The 15,812-nt window shown below is 39.7% G+C and overlaps 1 protein-coding gene and 1 long non-coding RNA gene across 2 annotated transcripts; both read left to right on the forward strand.

Moving 5' to 3' along the window:
• Positions 1 to 6,086: 6,086 nt before the first annotated feature.
• Positions 6,087 to 7,284, forward strand: LOC109890627 (phospholipase A2 inhibitor 31 kDa subunit-like). The gene is made up of 4 exons (XM_020482589.2): positions 6,087 to 6,222; positions 6,431 to 6,509; positions 6,708 to 6,818; positions 7,060 to 7,284. Exons 2-4 carry the CDS (start codon positions 6,458 to 6,460, stop codon positions 7,161 to 7,163), a joined length of 267 nt encoding a protein of 88 aa, XP_020338178.1. The 5' UTR covers positions 6,087 to 6,222; positions 6,431 to 6,457; the 3' UTR covers positions 7,164 to 7,284.
• Positions 7,285 to 8,389: 1,105 nt separating this feature from the next.
• Positions 8,390 to 13,248, forward strand: LOC116374167 (uncharacterized). The gene is made up of 4 exons (XR_004209950.1): positions 8,390 to 8,584; positions 8,825 to 8,903; positions 12,266 to 12,376; positions 12,624 to 13,248. It is a non-coding gene; the product is annotated as an uncharacterized LOC116374167 (long non-coding RNA).
• Positions 13,249 to 15,812: the final 2,564 nt, after the last annotated feature.

Here is a 15,812-nt window from a genome sequence, read left to right on the forward strand (position 1 = left end):
ATTGAGTATCCCTTTGAGCATGGTGAAGTTATTATGACACTTTGGATGGTGTATCAGTACCAAGTCACTACCAGGGCCGGGTCCAGGCATAAGCGACATAAGCAGTCGCTTATGTGTGTTTTTTTTTGGATCTCAGTCTGAACTTACTGTTGCACGTTAGAATAGTAGAATACACAAGGTGCAAGTTAAAAGTGTGGTTGTGCATCAGCAGGTTTTCCTCTTGTGTTGTCAGTCACTGACAGTCACTCAATTAGCCATGTCAGCGAACAATTTTTAGATGACTAGGTTTGTCTGGCCAATTATCTAAACTTGGGGCATGTGCCCAGGGGCCCTTTTTTAGGACCTTATCTTTTTAACCACAGATCCTAGAAGCGCGCTGTTTTCACATACAGTGCGTTTGGAAAGTATTCAGACCCCTTGACTTTTTACACATTTTGTTAGGTTAAAGCCATATTCTAAAAGTGATTAAATAGTCCCCCCCCCCCCCGCATCAATCTACACACAATACCACATAATGAATAAGCAAAAACAGGTTTTCAGAATGTTTTGCTAATTTCTTTAACATAAAAAAAAGGACAAATTATATTTACATAAGTATTCAGACCCTTTGGCAGTGATTACAACTTTGAGTCTTCTTGGGTATGATACTACAAGCTTGGCACACCATTCTTCTCTGCAGATCCTCTCAAGCTCTGTCAGGTTGGATGGGGAGCATTGCTGCACAGCTATTTTAAGGTCTCTCCAGAGATGTACGATCGGGTTCATGTCCGGGCTCTGGCTGGGCCACTCAAGGACACCTGTCCCAAAGCCACTTAGGGTTGTTGTTGGAAGGCGAAAGCCACTTAGGGTTGTTGTTGGAAGGCGAACCTTCACCCCAGTCTGAAGTCCTGAGCGCTCTGGAGCAGATTTTCATCAAGGGTCTCTCTGTACTTTGCTCCATTCATCTTTGCCTCGACCCTGACTAGTCTCCCAGTCTCTGCCTCTGAAATACATCCCCGCAGCATGATGTTGCCACCACAAAGTTTCACCATAGGGATGGTGTAAATAAGGCATTTCTGTTTTTTATTTGTAATACATTTTTGCTTTGTAATTATGGGGTATTGTGTGTAGAGTCCAGGGGTCTAAATACTTTCCGAAGGCACTGTATGTAAAATCAAATCAAATCAAATTGTATTTGTCACATACACATGGTTAGCAGATGTTAATGCGAGTGTAGCGAAATGCTTGTGCTTCTAGTTCCGACAATGCAGTAATAACCAACAGACACTGTGATGAAGATGATGAATACAAGGTTGAAAAGTGGCAGAATATCCATTTCAAACACTCCACCCCATGGCAAAATGGGTAGAATTGAAGAAATTGTGCTTTAGAACCACTAAACCCCTCTCTGCCAAATGGCAAAACGAGCAGAATTGCATGAAATGTGTTATAAAATTGCTACATTTTCTCTCCACCCCATGGCAAAATGTGTAGAACTACAGAAAACTTCCTTGAAAACGGCAACATTTTCTGTACGCTTCATGGCAAAATGGGTAGAATTACAAATGAACTTTAAAACGTAATTTTTTTCTCTCTCTGCCGTCAAGAGGGGGTCTACTAAAACATCTTGCCCTCTTGGTGACGGGGTCCCTCAACCAAATCTCACTTAGGCCTAGATCCAGCCCTGGCCACTACAAAGACGTGTCCTTTTTAACTCGATACTAACCGAAATGACAGAGTGAAAAGAAGGAAGCCTGTACAGAATAAAAAATATTCCATAACATGCATCCTGTTTGCAATAAGGCACTAAATTAAACCTGCAAAAAAACGTGGCAAAGAAGTTAACTTTATGTCCTGAATACAAAGTGTTACTGTATGTTTGGGGCAAACCCAACACAACACTGAGTACCACTCTTCATATTTTTAAGCATGGTGGTGGCTGCATCATGTTATAGGTATGTTTGTCTTCGGCAAGGACTAGGGAGTTTTTAAGAGTAAAAATAAACATAATAGAGCTAAGTACAGGCAAAATCCTAGAGGAAAACCTGGTTGAGTGCTTTCCAACAGACCCTGGGGAGACAAGTTCACCTTTCAGCAGGACAATAACCTAAAACACAAGGCCCAATATACACTGGAGTTGCTTACCAAGACAACATTGAATGTTCCTGAGTGGCCTAGTTACAGATGTATCTTAAATCCGCTTGAAAATCTATGGCAAGACTTGAAAATGGCTGTCTAGCAATGATCAACAACCAATTTGACAGAGCTTGAAGAGTTTTTTAAAGAATAATGTGCACATATTGTACAATCCAGGTGTGCAAAGCTCTTAGAGACCCAGAAAGACTCACAGCTGTAATCGCTGCCAACAGGGATTCTAACTTGTACTGAATCAGGGCTGTGAATATTTTATGTAAATTTGATATTTCTGTATTTCATTTTCAATACATGTGCAGAAATGTCTGAAAACATGTTTTCACTTTTTCTTTATGGGGAATTGTGTGTAGATGGGTAAGAAAAAATATGAAGATTTAAACCATTTTACATTTTCAAGGGCTATGAATACTTTCTGAAGGCACTGTATCCCACAGAAAGCTAAGCACTGAAATAGCCAAATCTAGTTTATGTAATGGAACAATTTGTTGTTTCTTAGATTTAGAGACTGAAAATCTTCTGAATATATCAAATCCTATTCATGTGGCCCTTTTTCTAAGCATGCTGCATTTTAGACAGTGATGTTCAATTCACGATAATCCAAATTAGGCTTGTGACTAAGTGTGCGTCGTAGTGAAGAGGGTTGATGATGAGTAATGCGATCCTTTGTGATCAACCTCTAAAAGTGTAATATAGGGGAAATGGTCCAGCTCAAAGAGTAGTACAATGGATCACGCAGAGCACGACACACAGTACAAAGACCAACAGCAGTGTAGATAATTAACATGCTTCTTTAAATAGGCCAACATAATGTCAAGGAGTTATTGAGAAAGAAGCTAACATGACCATGTCAATCTGAAAGTATCAACAGGCTAACATGACCATCTGGCATCAATATTACAAAACAAACTCTTATACATTGCAGATTATGCAAACTATGATATATTCCGGTACAAGAGTAAGATAACAAAAAAAAAAAAGATTTACCCACCTAAAGTAATGTTGGACCAACGATGGATTTCAACAGCTCTCCAGTCTAATTGCTTGCTCTCACTCACACACTGTGCATGCGCAATCCCATAACTGCTTGCACACCTCATTTATGAATCTCGTAAAGGGACAGTGCCATCTAGTGGATATAAATAAATACAGCTATGCGCTTTTACCACCTTGCTACATTGAGAATATATCAGAATTTTCATATTTGCTTGCTAGGCTTATATATCCATGTTATTCTACATGTATTTTATTCTATATTCTAGTTTTCTGGGATTGAATAAATTGAGAACATTATTGTTTTAACCTGTTTTAAATGTACTCCCATTTTATTTGTCATATTGTCAGTATAGAGTTGTAAAAAAGCATTTGCCTCCTTTCTAATCTTCTCTATTTTGCCCATTTTTGATACTGAATGTTATCAGATCTTCAACCAAAACCTAATATTAGATAAAGGGAACCTGAGTAAACCAATAACACAACAATTATATACTTATTTCATTAATTTCATAAACAAAGTTATGTAAGTCTGCAACACTCAATGCCAACACTCAATGTGAAAAAGTACATTTCCTCTTACACTCAATAACTGGTTGTGCCACCTTTAGTTGCAATGACTCCAACCAAAAGCTTCCTGTAGTCGTTGATCAGTCTCTCACGTCAATGTGGAGGAATTTTGTTTCACCTTTCCATGCAGGACTGCTGTAACTCAGTGACATTTGTGGGGTTTCAAGCATGGATTGCTTGTTTCAAGTCCTGCCACAACATCTCAATTGAGATTAGGTCTGGACTTTGACCAGGTCATTCCAAAACTTCACATTTCTTTCTTTTTAGCCATTTTCATGTGTGTTTTGGATCATTGTCTTGCTGTATGACCCAGCTGCGCTTCAGCTTCAGCTTTCAGACAGATGTCCTGACATTCTCCTGTAGAATTCTCTGATACAGAGAATAAATCATGGTTCCTTTTACTAAGGCAAGTCGCCCAGGTCCTGAGGCAGCAAAGCATCTCCAAACCATCACACGACAACCACAATGCTTACTGTGGAATGCAGTGTTTGGTTTTTGCCAGGCATAATGGGACCCATCTCTGACCTGCAGCATCAGGTAGGTTCACAGCGCAAGCTACACAGCCTCCTCATCCTTTGGTTTGGCTTCTCTTCTCTCTTGCTAGGAAGGCCTAATGTTTCTTTATATTTCCACATAAAAATAAAAAATGCATTGTTTTTGTTGTCATTTTCAAAGCTTTACAGGTTCATTTCAAATAGTTCATCTTATTTTTTACTCCCCCACCTCCTTTTTCAACCCTTTAAAAAAAAGAAAAGTAGGTGGAAGTGTGTTTAGCTCCTGTAGCTGCTACGCAGCGCAATCACATAGCTACATCACAATTACAGCCGATGACAGTTAAGGAATATTAAACCCAATGATCCTTTTATTTGAGTGGCAGGCTACCCATTCCAGTACTGTACGTATTCATGTCTGACACTGCACCTGTGTCCGTGCTTTAAAAAGAACATGTCTTTTCTTATCGGGTTCTTTTCCCAAAGCATTGTGTTTATCAGTCTCATATTTCTGAATAAAGGAGGCGCCGGAGGAAGGAGAGTTACACTGAAACCTGCAGAGGTACAGAAGGTAAGATGGACAAAAGGGCACTGACTTCACAATTTTTTTGACCCTGTTTGAAATATCTGTCTGAGCCTAGGACACAAAGACTTGTAAGGTATTGAACAATATGTTAACTGTCGTGTCTATATAGGTTACACTGTTGAAATGTGTCTTTCTTTCTCTTAGAACCACATCCAAACATGAAAGTCTTTGCTTTTGGTCTCCTGCTCCTGGTGGCCGTCATCTATGGTAAATATATCTTCATGTTGAACCGTCCTAATGTTTTTCTTTTCAAAAGTTCAAATTAAATAAAAACCTCGATAGTAGGTCAGTAGTGTGCACTAGGCTACACACTATGACTGTGGCCAGTGACTTTCAAGGTTTACTCAGGTTTTCGTTAATGTTTCTCTATTTCTCTCTCTCTCTTTCTCTCCCCCCTCTCTCAGGTGAGGCCCTGCAGGGCCATAAGTGTGTCCGGGCCACGCCAGGCAGTGGTGATTGTGTGGGGACTGTGGAGACCTGTCCTCCCGAGCTGGACGCCTGTGCCAAAGTGACCTACCCTTCCCCTTATGGTGAGTCCCAGCACCATTCAGTCGGCATGGCATACAGCCACAATCACTGTCACAGTGCCTTATTAATCCAACCAGAAATCAATCAAAGACATACACACACAAACAACAGAAATCTATTTACTAGTTAGGCCTACAAGATTATCACTCAGTCGAAAGTCATTACCCGCTGGACAAAAACTGTTGCTTCCATGTCATTTTAATCCCACAAGAATCTAGGTGACGTTGAATCAACATAGAAAACTGATTGGGTTGGAAAAAGGTCATCAACGTAAGAGCATTTCCTCTTTTTATCACCCAGCTTTGAACCTAAATCCAATGACACGGTGACAGTTCTTGTTGATTTCGTGTTGAACTCACGTAAGTTGACAACTCAACCAAATGTAAATCAAAACTAGATGTTGAACTGCAACGTATAAGACCCATGGCCTCTACTCAGCTTCTGTATCATTGGTATGCGTGTGGCTGGAGCCCAGTTCAAATGGCAATGAAATACATTCAGTATTGCAAAAGGATATTTGAACCTTTTGTTCCTGATTTCAAAATGTCTAAATGTCATAATAAGAACTTGTTTACATGTGATATGAATGATTCATCATCCAACACCACCTCTTAGATAAACACACCAGTCAGTCGTTTTGTTGCGCTGGAATATTTCGAAATTCTCTTTACCCCCTGTCCTGGAATGTCCCAGTATGGAACACGACACTGCAAACCTTTGTCTCGTGAAACCCGGGAATTTCCATTCTTTTACAGAGAGACAAAGGGCACTGCTTGTGCTAAACCTGAGTAAATCCATTGCCCAAAATCTCACACAAGTGACTCATAGATAGCAGCTTTATTAGCATACTGTGCTGTATAAAAGGAGAAGGAGAAGGAGAGGAGAGTAAAGGAAGCTCAATACACCTAAAGGAAATACAATCAGGTGAGCAACTACTCTACTATCTACAGCACCTAATAACTTTGTCGCGTGATACTGTGCTACTGGGCTTGTGAAATGGTTGGTTTCAGAATGTTCCTGCACAATTTCAAATAAATCGGACTTAACATGTTGCAATTGTTGAACATTGTATAATCCCACCACATAGAGGGAGTCTTTGGTGATGTATTTTTTCTATTGTTTGGAACGACAGATCTAAAGACTCCTGAAGAAAGGAAAGATGAAAGCTGTATGTTTTTCTCTGCTCCTCCTGCTGCTGGCATGTAGCTTTGGTGAGTCTGCCCAACAAGATCTTCATCTTATTTCATGTCTTTATTTGACAGGGACAATGCCAAATAAACACATGTACCAGATTAGAGCTAGATTATTCTCGTCTCCATTCTTTATGCTCCAGTCTCCCAGTCAACACAATGGATAACCAGACACACTCCAGTACAACAGAGATGATGCTGTTCTTCTGTTTTCTCCAGGAGAGGGCCTGAAATGCAACCGTTGTGTTGGCAAAGGCTGCAGAAACACAGTGGAGACCTGCCGTGTTGACCATGACACCTGCGGCACGGTCTTATTCAAGCCCCCACTCCGTACGTATCCATTATCCCCTTCACTAGGCAGTATACCCTGGGTTTCATCTGTATATACCCCTTCACTAGGCACTTTACTGTGTTTAACCCTAGGATCAGTAACCAATCGGGAAAACAAAAATATTGGATCCTTTTGATTGACATCTAAGGAAAACGTTTGCTTTATCCAATCAAGAAAATGTGCTGGTTTGTGTCTTCTGTATCTGGTGTTTTATCCTGTCTCACTTCTCTCTCTCCACAGCTATTTCATACTTCAAGAGATGCATGAAGATGTCAGAATGCATGCTGCTGGGAAGCAACAAGGACATTGATGCCTATTGCTGCACCACCAACCAATGCAACTGAGAGACATCCTCTGTCTACCATACTGTATACTATACAGTCCATTAATTGTACTAATCAATGCACATGATTGAAACTGCCAAGAAGTAACAGAAATAAAGTTGTACTTTTTTGCAAACAGTTAGCATTTATTGATTATTTATGTTTGACATAATTAACATGTGATTAGCCAGGTGATGGCCTGAAACATGAGCACTGCACTGAGCAAGTTCAGTTTATACACGATAAGTCATATACAGCCTATATTATGTATTACCCAATACCTCCACAGAAAATATAGACTACATTTAGTTGTTCTGTTGAGGGTTTGATATCTTAAATGTATCATTACACACTCTGTCCCGATGTGGACTGTCCACATGTGGAACAGAGCAGACAATGGATAACTATAGTTTTAAATATGCTTCCGGAAAGTTTTTTTTTAATCCGGGAAATTGACTACTTTTCTAAGCTATTTGAAAACAGATCTCAGAAATCGACTACTTTTTTAAGCATATTTAAATACACATCTCAGAAAGTAAGTACTTTTGTTTAACTATTTGAATACAGACCTGAGAAAGCAACTGTTTCAAAAAGTACATTGGCAAGAAAAAGTATGTGAACCCTTTACCTGGATTTCTGCATAAATTGGTCATACAATTTGATCAGATGCTCATCTTAGTCACAACAATAGACAAACACAGTCTGCTTAAACGAATAACACACAAACAATTATACGTTTTCATGTCTTTATTGAACCCACCCTGTAAACATTCACAGTGCAGGGTGGAAAAAGTATGTGAACCGTTGGATTTAATAACTGGTTGACCCTTCTTTGGCAGCAATAACCAATCCGATTTAAAATGCTGTGGCATGACCTCAAGAGAGCAATTCACACCAGACATCCCAAGAATATTACTGAACTGAAACAGTTTTATAAAGAGGAATGGTCCAAAATTCCTCTTAACCGTTGTGCAGGTCTTATCCGCAACTACAGAAAACTTTTTGTTGAGTTTATTGCTGCCAAAGGAGGGTCAACCAGTTATTAAATCCAAGGGTTCACATACTTGTTCCACCCTGCACTGTGAGTGTTTACACGGTGTGTTCAATAAAGACATGAAAACGTATAATTGTTTGTGTGTTATTCGTTTAAGCAGACTGTGTTTGTCTACTGTTGTGACTAAGATGAACATCAGATCAAATTTTATGACTAATATATGCAGACATCCAGGTAATCCCAAAGGGCTCACATACTTTTTCTTGTCACTGTATATAGAGCAGGCTAAGGGAACTACTTGTGCTAAACCTAAGTAAATATTGCCATTATCTCACACAAGTGACTCACAGATAGCAGCTTTATTAGCATATTATGCTGTATAAAAGGAGAAGGAGAGGAAAGTCAAGTAAAAGAGAGCTCAACACACATCCAAAGGAAATACAATCAGGTGAGCAACTACTCCACAATCTATTGCTCTTCATAACTTTGTCTCGTGATATTGTGCTACTTGGGTTGTGAAATGGTTGGTTTCAGAATGTTTCTGCACATTTAAAGTAAATAAGAGGTAGACCTACAGTGTGTAGACCTACATAGACTTACAGTACATGTTGTAATTGTTGGACAGGATAATCCCACCATAGAAAGGGAGTCTTTGATGATGCATTATTTTCTATTGTTGGAACGACAGATCTCAAGACTCCTGAAGAAAGGAAAGATGAAAGCTGTATGTTTTTCTCTCCTTCTCCTGCTGCTGGCGTGTAGCTTTGGTGAGTCTGCCCAACAAGGTCTTATTTTAGCATATAATAACTCACCAACAGCAACTCTTTAACTGTTCAAACTACATACACCAAACTAACTTTCACATGTTCAGGCTATCCTAAATTATAATGACTTTTTGACAAACTGTAACTATATACATTTGTATAAAATAACCCACCAACAGTAACTCTTGAACCGTTGAAGCTAGATACACCAAACCAATTTTCGCATGTTCAGGCTATCCTAACATTTCCTTTACCCTACTTTGTCAACTATGACCAGTTACAGTACCACCATTACTACTGCAGACACTACCACTACAAAACTAAATGTCCTCTCACTGTCAACTGTGTTTATTTTCAGCAAACTTAACATATGTAAATATTTGTATGAACATAACAAGAGTCAACAACTGAGACATAAACTGAACAAGTTCCACAGACATGTGACTAACAGAAATGGAATAATGTGTCCCTGGGGCAAAATCAAAAGTAACAGTCAGTATCTGGTGTGGCCACCAGCTGCATTAAGTACTGCAGTGCATCTCCTCCTCATGAACTGCACCAGATTTGCCAGTTATTGCTGTGAGATGTTACCCCACTTTTCCACCAAGGCACCTGAAAGTTCCCGGACATTTCTGGGGGAATGGCCCTAGCCCTCACCCTCCGATCCAACAGGTCCCAGACGTGCTCAATGGGATTGAGATCCGGGCTCTTCGCTGGCCATGGCAGAACACTGACATTCCATTCCTGTCTTGCAGGAAATCACACACATAACGAGCAGTATGGCTGGTGGCATTGTCATGCTGGAAGGTCATGTCAGGATGAGCCTGCAGGAAAGGTACCACATGAGGGAGGAGGATGTCTTCCCTGTAACGCATAGCTTTGAGATTTCCTGCAATGACAACAAGCTCAGTCTGATGATGCTGTGACACACCGCCCCAGAACATGATGCACCCTCCACCTCCAAATCTGGCCTCGGTGTAACAGTGTAACACTCATTCCTTCGATGATAAATGCGAATCCGACCATCACCCCTGGTGAGACAAAATCGCAAATCATCAGTAAAGAGCACTTTTTGCCAGTCCTGTCAGGTCCAGCGACGGTGGGTTTGTGCCCATAGGTGACGTGGTTGCTGGTGATGTCTGGTGAGGACCTGCCTTACAACAGGCCTACAAGCCCTCAGTCCAATCTCTCTCAGCCTATTGTGGACAGTCTGAGCACTGATGGAGGGATTGTGCATTCCTGGCGTAACTCAGGCAGTTGTTGTTGCCATCCTGTACCCGTCCTGCAGGTGTGATGTTCGGATGTACCGATCCTGTGCATGTGTTGTTACACGTGGTCTGCCACTGCGAGGACAACGGGCTGTCCGTTCTGTCTCCCTGTAGCGCTGTCTTAGGCATCTCACAGAACGGACATTGCAATTTATTGCCCTGGCTACATCTGCAGTCCTCATGCCTCCTTGCAGCATGCCTAAGGTACTTTCACGCAGATGAGCAGGGACTCTGGGCATCTTTCTTCTGGTGTTTTTCAGAGACAGTAGAAAGGCCTCTTTAGTGTCCTAAGTTTTCATAACTGTGACCTTAATTGCCTACCGTCTGTAAGCTGTTAGTGTCTTAACGACCGTTCCACAGGTGCGTGTTCATGAATTGTTTATGGTACATTGAACAAGCATGGGAAACAGTGTTTAGACCCTTTACAATTGAAGATCTGTGAAGTTATGTGGATTTTTACAAATTTTCTTTGAAATACAGGGTCCTGAAAAAGGGACATTTCTTTTTTTGCTGAGTTTATAATGTATTTCAAAACCATACACACTTTGAAACAAGCTAGCAAACACAGCACATTTTCTTCAGGATATGTACTTTCCAGTGATCACTGTTAGCCTAAAGAGTTTATTTATTAGATACAACTACAGCTAGCTATCAAGTAGGCCTGAATACGAACCTATTCTACCTAGTTCTTCAACGACCACAAAAAATACTTTTAAAGAGCTGTCATCTCTAGGGGCACCATCACATTTCTCCCTCCAAATAATATCATAAAATATTCTAATCATTATATAATCATTCAACTAAAATTAAACTTCAATCACACTGAACATTTTACAAAAGTAAATTGTGCATCGACTTGTCTAAAAGCCCACAGCGTGAATGATTTGGAGTTGCTTTACTTTCCTAAGTGTTGTCCACGTGATCCTGCTTTTTATTCCCACCTTCTGACATCTTCGCATTGTCCTGTCTTTCTGCTGTTATTTTTCACACGCAACAACTGTAGTTCAGACGTTTTTGTGATACAGCTGCCAATCCAGTGTAACGTGGCTGATATGGTCGTCTATCAAAGCAATCAAAGCAATCATTTTACTACAGTGCCTTCAGAAAGTATTCATATCCCTTGACTTATTCCACTGTTACTGCCGAAATTGATGAAATATATATTTTATTTCACCCATCTTCACACAATACCTCATAATGACAAAGTGAAAACAAGTTTTCAGACATTTTAGCAAGTTTAAAATTAAAATTAAATACAGAAATATTCAATCCCATGAGTCAATACATGTTAGAATCACCTTTGGCAGCGATTAGATCGGTGAGTCTTTCTGGGTAAGTCTCTAAGAGATTTGCAGACCTGGATTGTACAATACTTGCACAATATTCTTTTAAAAAAATCTACAAGCTCTGTCAGGTTGGTTGTTGATCATTGCTAGACAGCCATGTTCAAGCCAATTTCAGTCAAAAAATGTATTAGGCCACTCAGGAACATTCAATGTTGTCTTGGTAAGCAGCTCCAGTTTACATTTGTGTTTTAGTTTATTTTCCTGCTGAAGGGTACATTTGTCTCCCAGGGTCTGTTGGAAGGCAAACTGAACCAGGTTTTCCTCTAGGATTTTGCTTGTACTTTGCTCTATTCTGATTATTTTTACACTTAAAAACTCACTAGTCCTTGCCGAAGGAAAGTATGCTTGAAAATATGAAGAGTGGTACTCAGTGATGTGTTGTGTTGGGTTTGCCCCAAACATACAGTAACGCTTTGTATTCAGGACATAAAGTTAATTTCTTTGCCACATTTTTTGCAGGTTTAATTTAGTGCCTTATTGCAAACAGGATGCATGTTATGGAATATTTTTATTCTGTACAGGCGTCCTTCTTTTCACTGTTGATTGTCGTGTTACATTCACTGGACACCCACCAATTAAACTTCATGTACAATTACCATCTAATTTTATTTCTTTATTTGACAGGGACCATGCCAATTAAACACATGTACCAGATTAAAGCTACCTACCATCTCCATTCTATCATTATACACAATGGATAACCAGACACACTCCAATACAAGAGATGACGCTGTTCTTCTGTTTTCTCCAGGAGAGGGCCTGAGATGCAACCGATGTATTGGCAATGGCTGCAGTAACACAGTGGAGACCTGCCGTGTTGACCATGACACCTGTGCCATGGTCATATTCAAGTACCCACTTCGTACGTACTGCATCTATTATCCCCTTCACTAGGCAGTATACCCTGAGTTTCATCTGTATATACCCCTTCACTAGGCACTTTACTGTGTTTAACCCTAGGATCAGTAGCCAATCGGGAAAACACAAAATACCTGATCCTTTTGATTGACATCTAAGGAAAACGTTTGCTTTATCCAATCAAGAAAATGTGCTGGTTTGTGTCTTCTGTATCTGGTGTTTTATCCTGTCTCGCTTCTCTCTCTCCACAGCTATTTCATACTTCAAGAGATGCATGAAGATGTCAGAATGCATGCTGCTGGGAAGCAACAAGGACATTGATGCCTATTGCTGCACCACCAACCAATGCAACTGAGAGACACATCCTCTGACTACCATACTGTATACTATACAGTCCATTAATTGTACTAATCAATGCACATGATTGAAACTGCCAAGAAGTAACAGAAATAAAGTTGTACTTTTGCTTCTTTGTTCCAAATAGTTTGTATTTAATTATTATTTATGTTTGACATAATTAAACTGTGATTAGCCAGGTGAAACATGAGCACTGCACTGAGCAAGTTAATATTTTCTGTGGTGGTACAGGGTAATACATCATATAGGCTATAAACTAGTCCTGTATATGACTTGTATGTGATTTATCAGGTATAAACTAGACTCCATTCAGCTTAAAAGTGTCATTACACACTCTGTCCCAATGTTGAATGTCCCAATGTGGAACAGAGCAGACCTTCAATAGCTGAGTTGTGGAAAGTTAATCTGGTGGAGCAAATAGCTTCTTTGGAGGTAACTACAACTATTTGAATACAGATCCCAAAAATGACTGCTTTTTAAAACTATTTGTGTTTTCAAATAAAGTACCAAATGTAACGATTTTCGGCCCAGATCGGGAACAGTCCCTGTTTTGTGGCACTGATAGCTGTAAACTTTATTGTCTTGCGTAATCTCTTCTGAAAACCAGGAATTCCCATTCTGATATTCAGATCCAGACAAGAGGACATCTGGGAAATTCTGTGCTAAACCTGAATAAATGAAACATTGCCTAATGAATATCAGAGAATAGATTCAAGTATATTAGCTGCTTCATTACATATGGAGAGGAGAAGGGAAAGGAAAGGAAAGCTAGAATCAAAATACAATTGATTGGACCAGAAAGAACGTCTCTAAATGAAACTTAACCAGGTCAGAGAGTTGTAGCCTACCTGCAACTACGTCACTATTTATTGCTCATAACAACACACTATAACAATACGCTACGAGAACAAACACAAACACTAAAATGCTTAAAAAGTTGTAAAGTGTTACAAATATTTGTTTCAATTAAATTGTGCTACTTGGGTTTCACCATGTCTATCATTATACACAAGCCTGCATGTGAAGCAGTGGAACAGGACCGACTATATACGTTAGTCACACTACGCGCTCTTTGATGACATATGTTCTATCGTTAAAACGACAGATCAAAAGACACCTGAAGAGAAGGAAAGATGAAAGTGGTGTGTGTTTCTCTCCTTCTCCTGCTGCTGGCTTTAAGCTATGGCGAGTCTGCCCAAAAAGAGTACTCTGTGTCTTACTAGGTATGATAAACTGTCTCACTGAATACATGCCTGGTTATTAACCAGACTGAAGCATTGTGAAAGAATTTTTTCATCATTGTTTAACATGGAGCATCCAGTCAGGTTTAACCAAGCTACTAAACACATTTTTTCATATTTTTTTAACATGGAATGTTCAGTCAGGCAGGTTTAACCAAGCTACTAAACAAATGTTTTCACCATTGTTAAACGTGACTCGTTCAGTCAGGTTTAACCAAGCTACTAAACTACACCAGAGATAATGCTGGTCTACTGTATTTCCAGGAGAGGGCCTAAGGTGAAACAAACATCTTGACAGTGGCTGTGGAGACCATAGCTGAGACACACTGGAGACCTGCCAAAGCGAGAGAAAAAACATCTGCACGAGAATCACATTCAAACACTCACTTCATATGTAGCTCCCTCCTTCACTTGGCCACTTTACCTTGTGCGACCTACCAAGGTTAAATTATCAGTAAAACACACACATTTTGGGGTAGTAGTGCTGATCTTGGATCAGTTTTGCCTTTTAGATGATACTGAATAAGATTATATGGACACGGAGGACCTATTCCTGGATCAGAACTCTGAGATGCTTTATAAATACAGGCCCAGGTTGTCTCTTAGGTATCTGGTATTTTCAATCCTCTCTCCACAGCTCCCTCAACATTCAAGAGATGCAGATGTCAGAATGACAAGAGTGAGAACATTCATGTCTGGTGCTGTTCCTCTGACCTATGCAACTGAGACAACCGTTGACTACCATAGTTGATTCTGTGATTTGGTGTGATGTCTGGCAGCGCAAGAGTACCACATATGTAGTCCATTTACCATCCGTTACTGTTGTGAAGTAGTTACAAAACAAAAGTTGCTTCGTTCCCCAACAGTTTGCATTTGTTTATTGATGTCAGCTTTAACTTGAAAGCATGATTCAGTTTGATAAAATAGATGGGCCTATACAGATATCATCTGACTCTTTAGCATGTGATTGGTCAGGTAAGTTGATGGCATAAAACATGAGCACTGAGCAGCACTATTTGCCACCACCCAAGGCTTGAGCTGCTCTGCTGTTACTATAGTGACCAAGTGGGAAAGATCCAGGTGGCAATCCTAGAACAATTCCCATGGCAGCCTGCCATGTCACAATTCCCAGAACACTACACCGTAGTCTTAGGTTACAGATCTTTTTTAGGTTATAGTCTCAGGTTACAGATATTTTTTAGGTTATAGTCTTAGGTTACAGATCTTTTTTAGGTTATAGTCTTAGGGTACAGATCTTTTTTAGGTTATTGTCTTAGGGTACAGATCTTTTTTAGGTTATAGTCTTAGGGTACAGATCTTTTTAGGTTATAGTCTTAGGTTACAGATATTTTTTAGGTTATAGTCTTAGGGTACAGCTATTTTTTAGGTTATAGTCTTAGGGTACAGATATTTTTTAGGTTATAGTCTTAGGGTACAGATATTTTTTAGGTTATAGTCTTAGGTTACAGATATTTTTTAGGTTGCAGGGCCAATTTGTCAACAATGAATATAAGCGGATACATATTTCATCCACTAGATGTCAACAGAGCTCCTACTTACAGCATTGTCCAATACAAATAGTTTATGATTTAGCTGGGCACAGCAGGAAGATCACTCCACAGTGACAGACATGCATTATTAATAGGCTGAAAGAAACTACATTTGTCAGTTCCCAACAATACATCATGATCATGCATTTGACATGAATTAAACCAAAATGTATTAATAATTCAAACTCTATACAGATAATGATGATTTGGTTGTGTCCCAAATGGCACCCTATTCCCTAATATAGTGCATTCATTTTGACCAGGGCCTATAGTGCTCTTGCACTACTCTGAC

The sequence above is a fragment of the Oncorhynchus kisutch genome, linkage group LG5 (assembly GCF_002021735.2).
Source record: "Oncorhynchus kisutch isolate 150728-3 linkage group LG5, Okis_V2, whole genome shotgun sequence".
Lineage (NCBI taxonomy): Eukaryota > Metazoa > Chordata > Actinopteri > Salmoniformes > Salmonidae > Oncorhynchus > Oncorhynchus kisutch.

Excerpts from the sequence above, each read along its gene's own strand:
- LOC109890627 (XM_020482589.2), top strand. The coding sequence starts at position 6,458 with ATGAAAGCTGTATGTTTTTCTCTGCTCCTCCTGCTGCTGGCATGTAGC. Across the intron at positions 6,510-6,707 it reads GCTGCTGGCATGTAGCTTTG|GAGAGGGCCTGAAATGCAAC; the intron begins GTGAGTCTGCCC and ends TGTTTTCTCCAG. Across the intron at positions 6,819-7,059 it reads CTTATTCAAGCCCCCACTCC|CTATTTCATACTTCAAGAGA; the intron begins GTACGTATCCAT and ends CTCTCTCCACAG.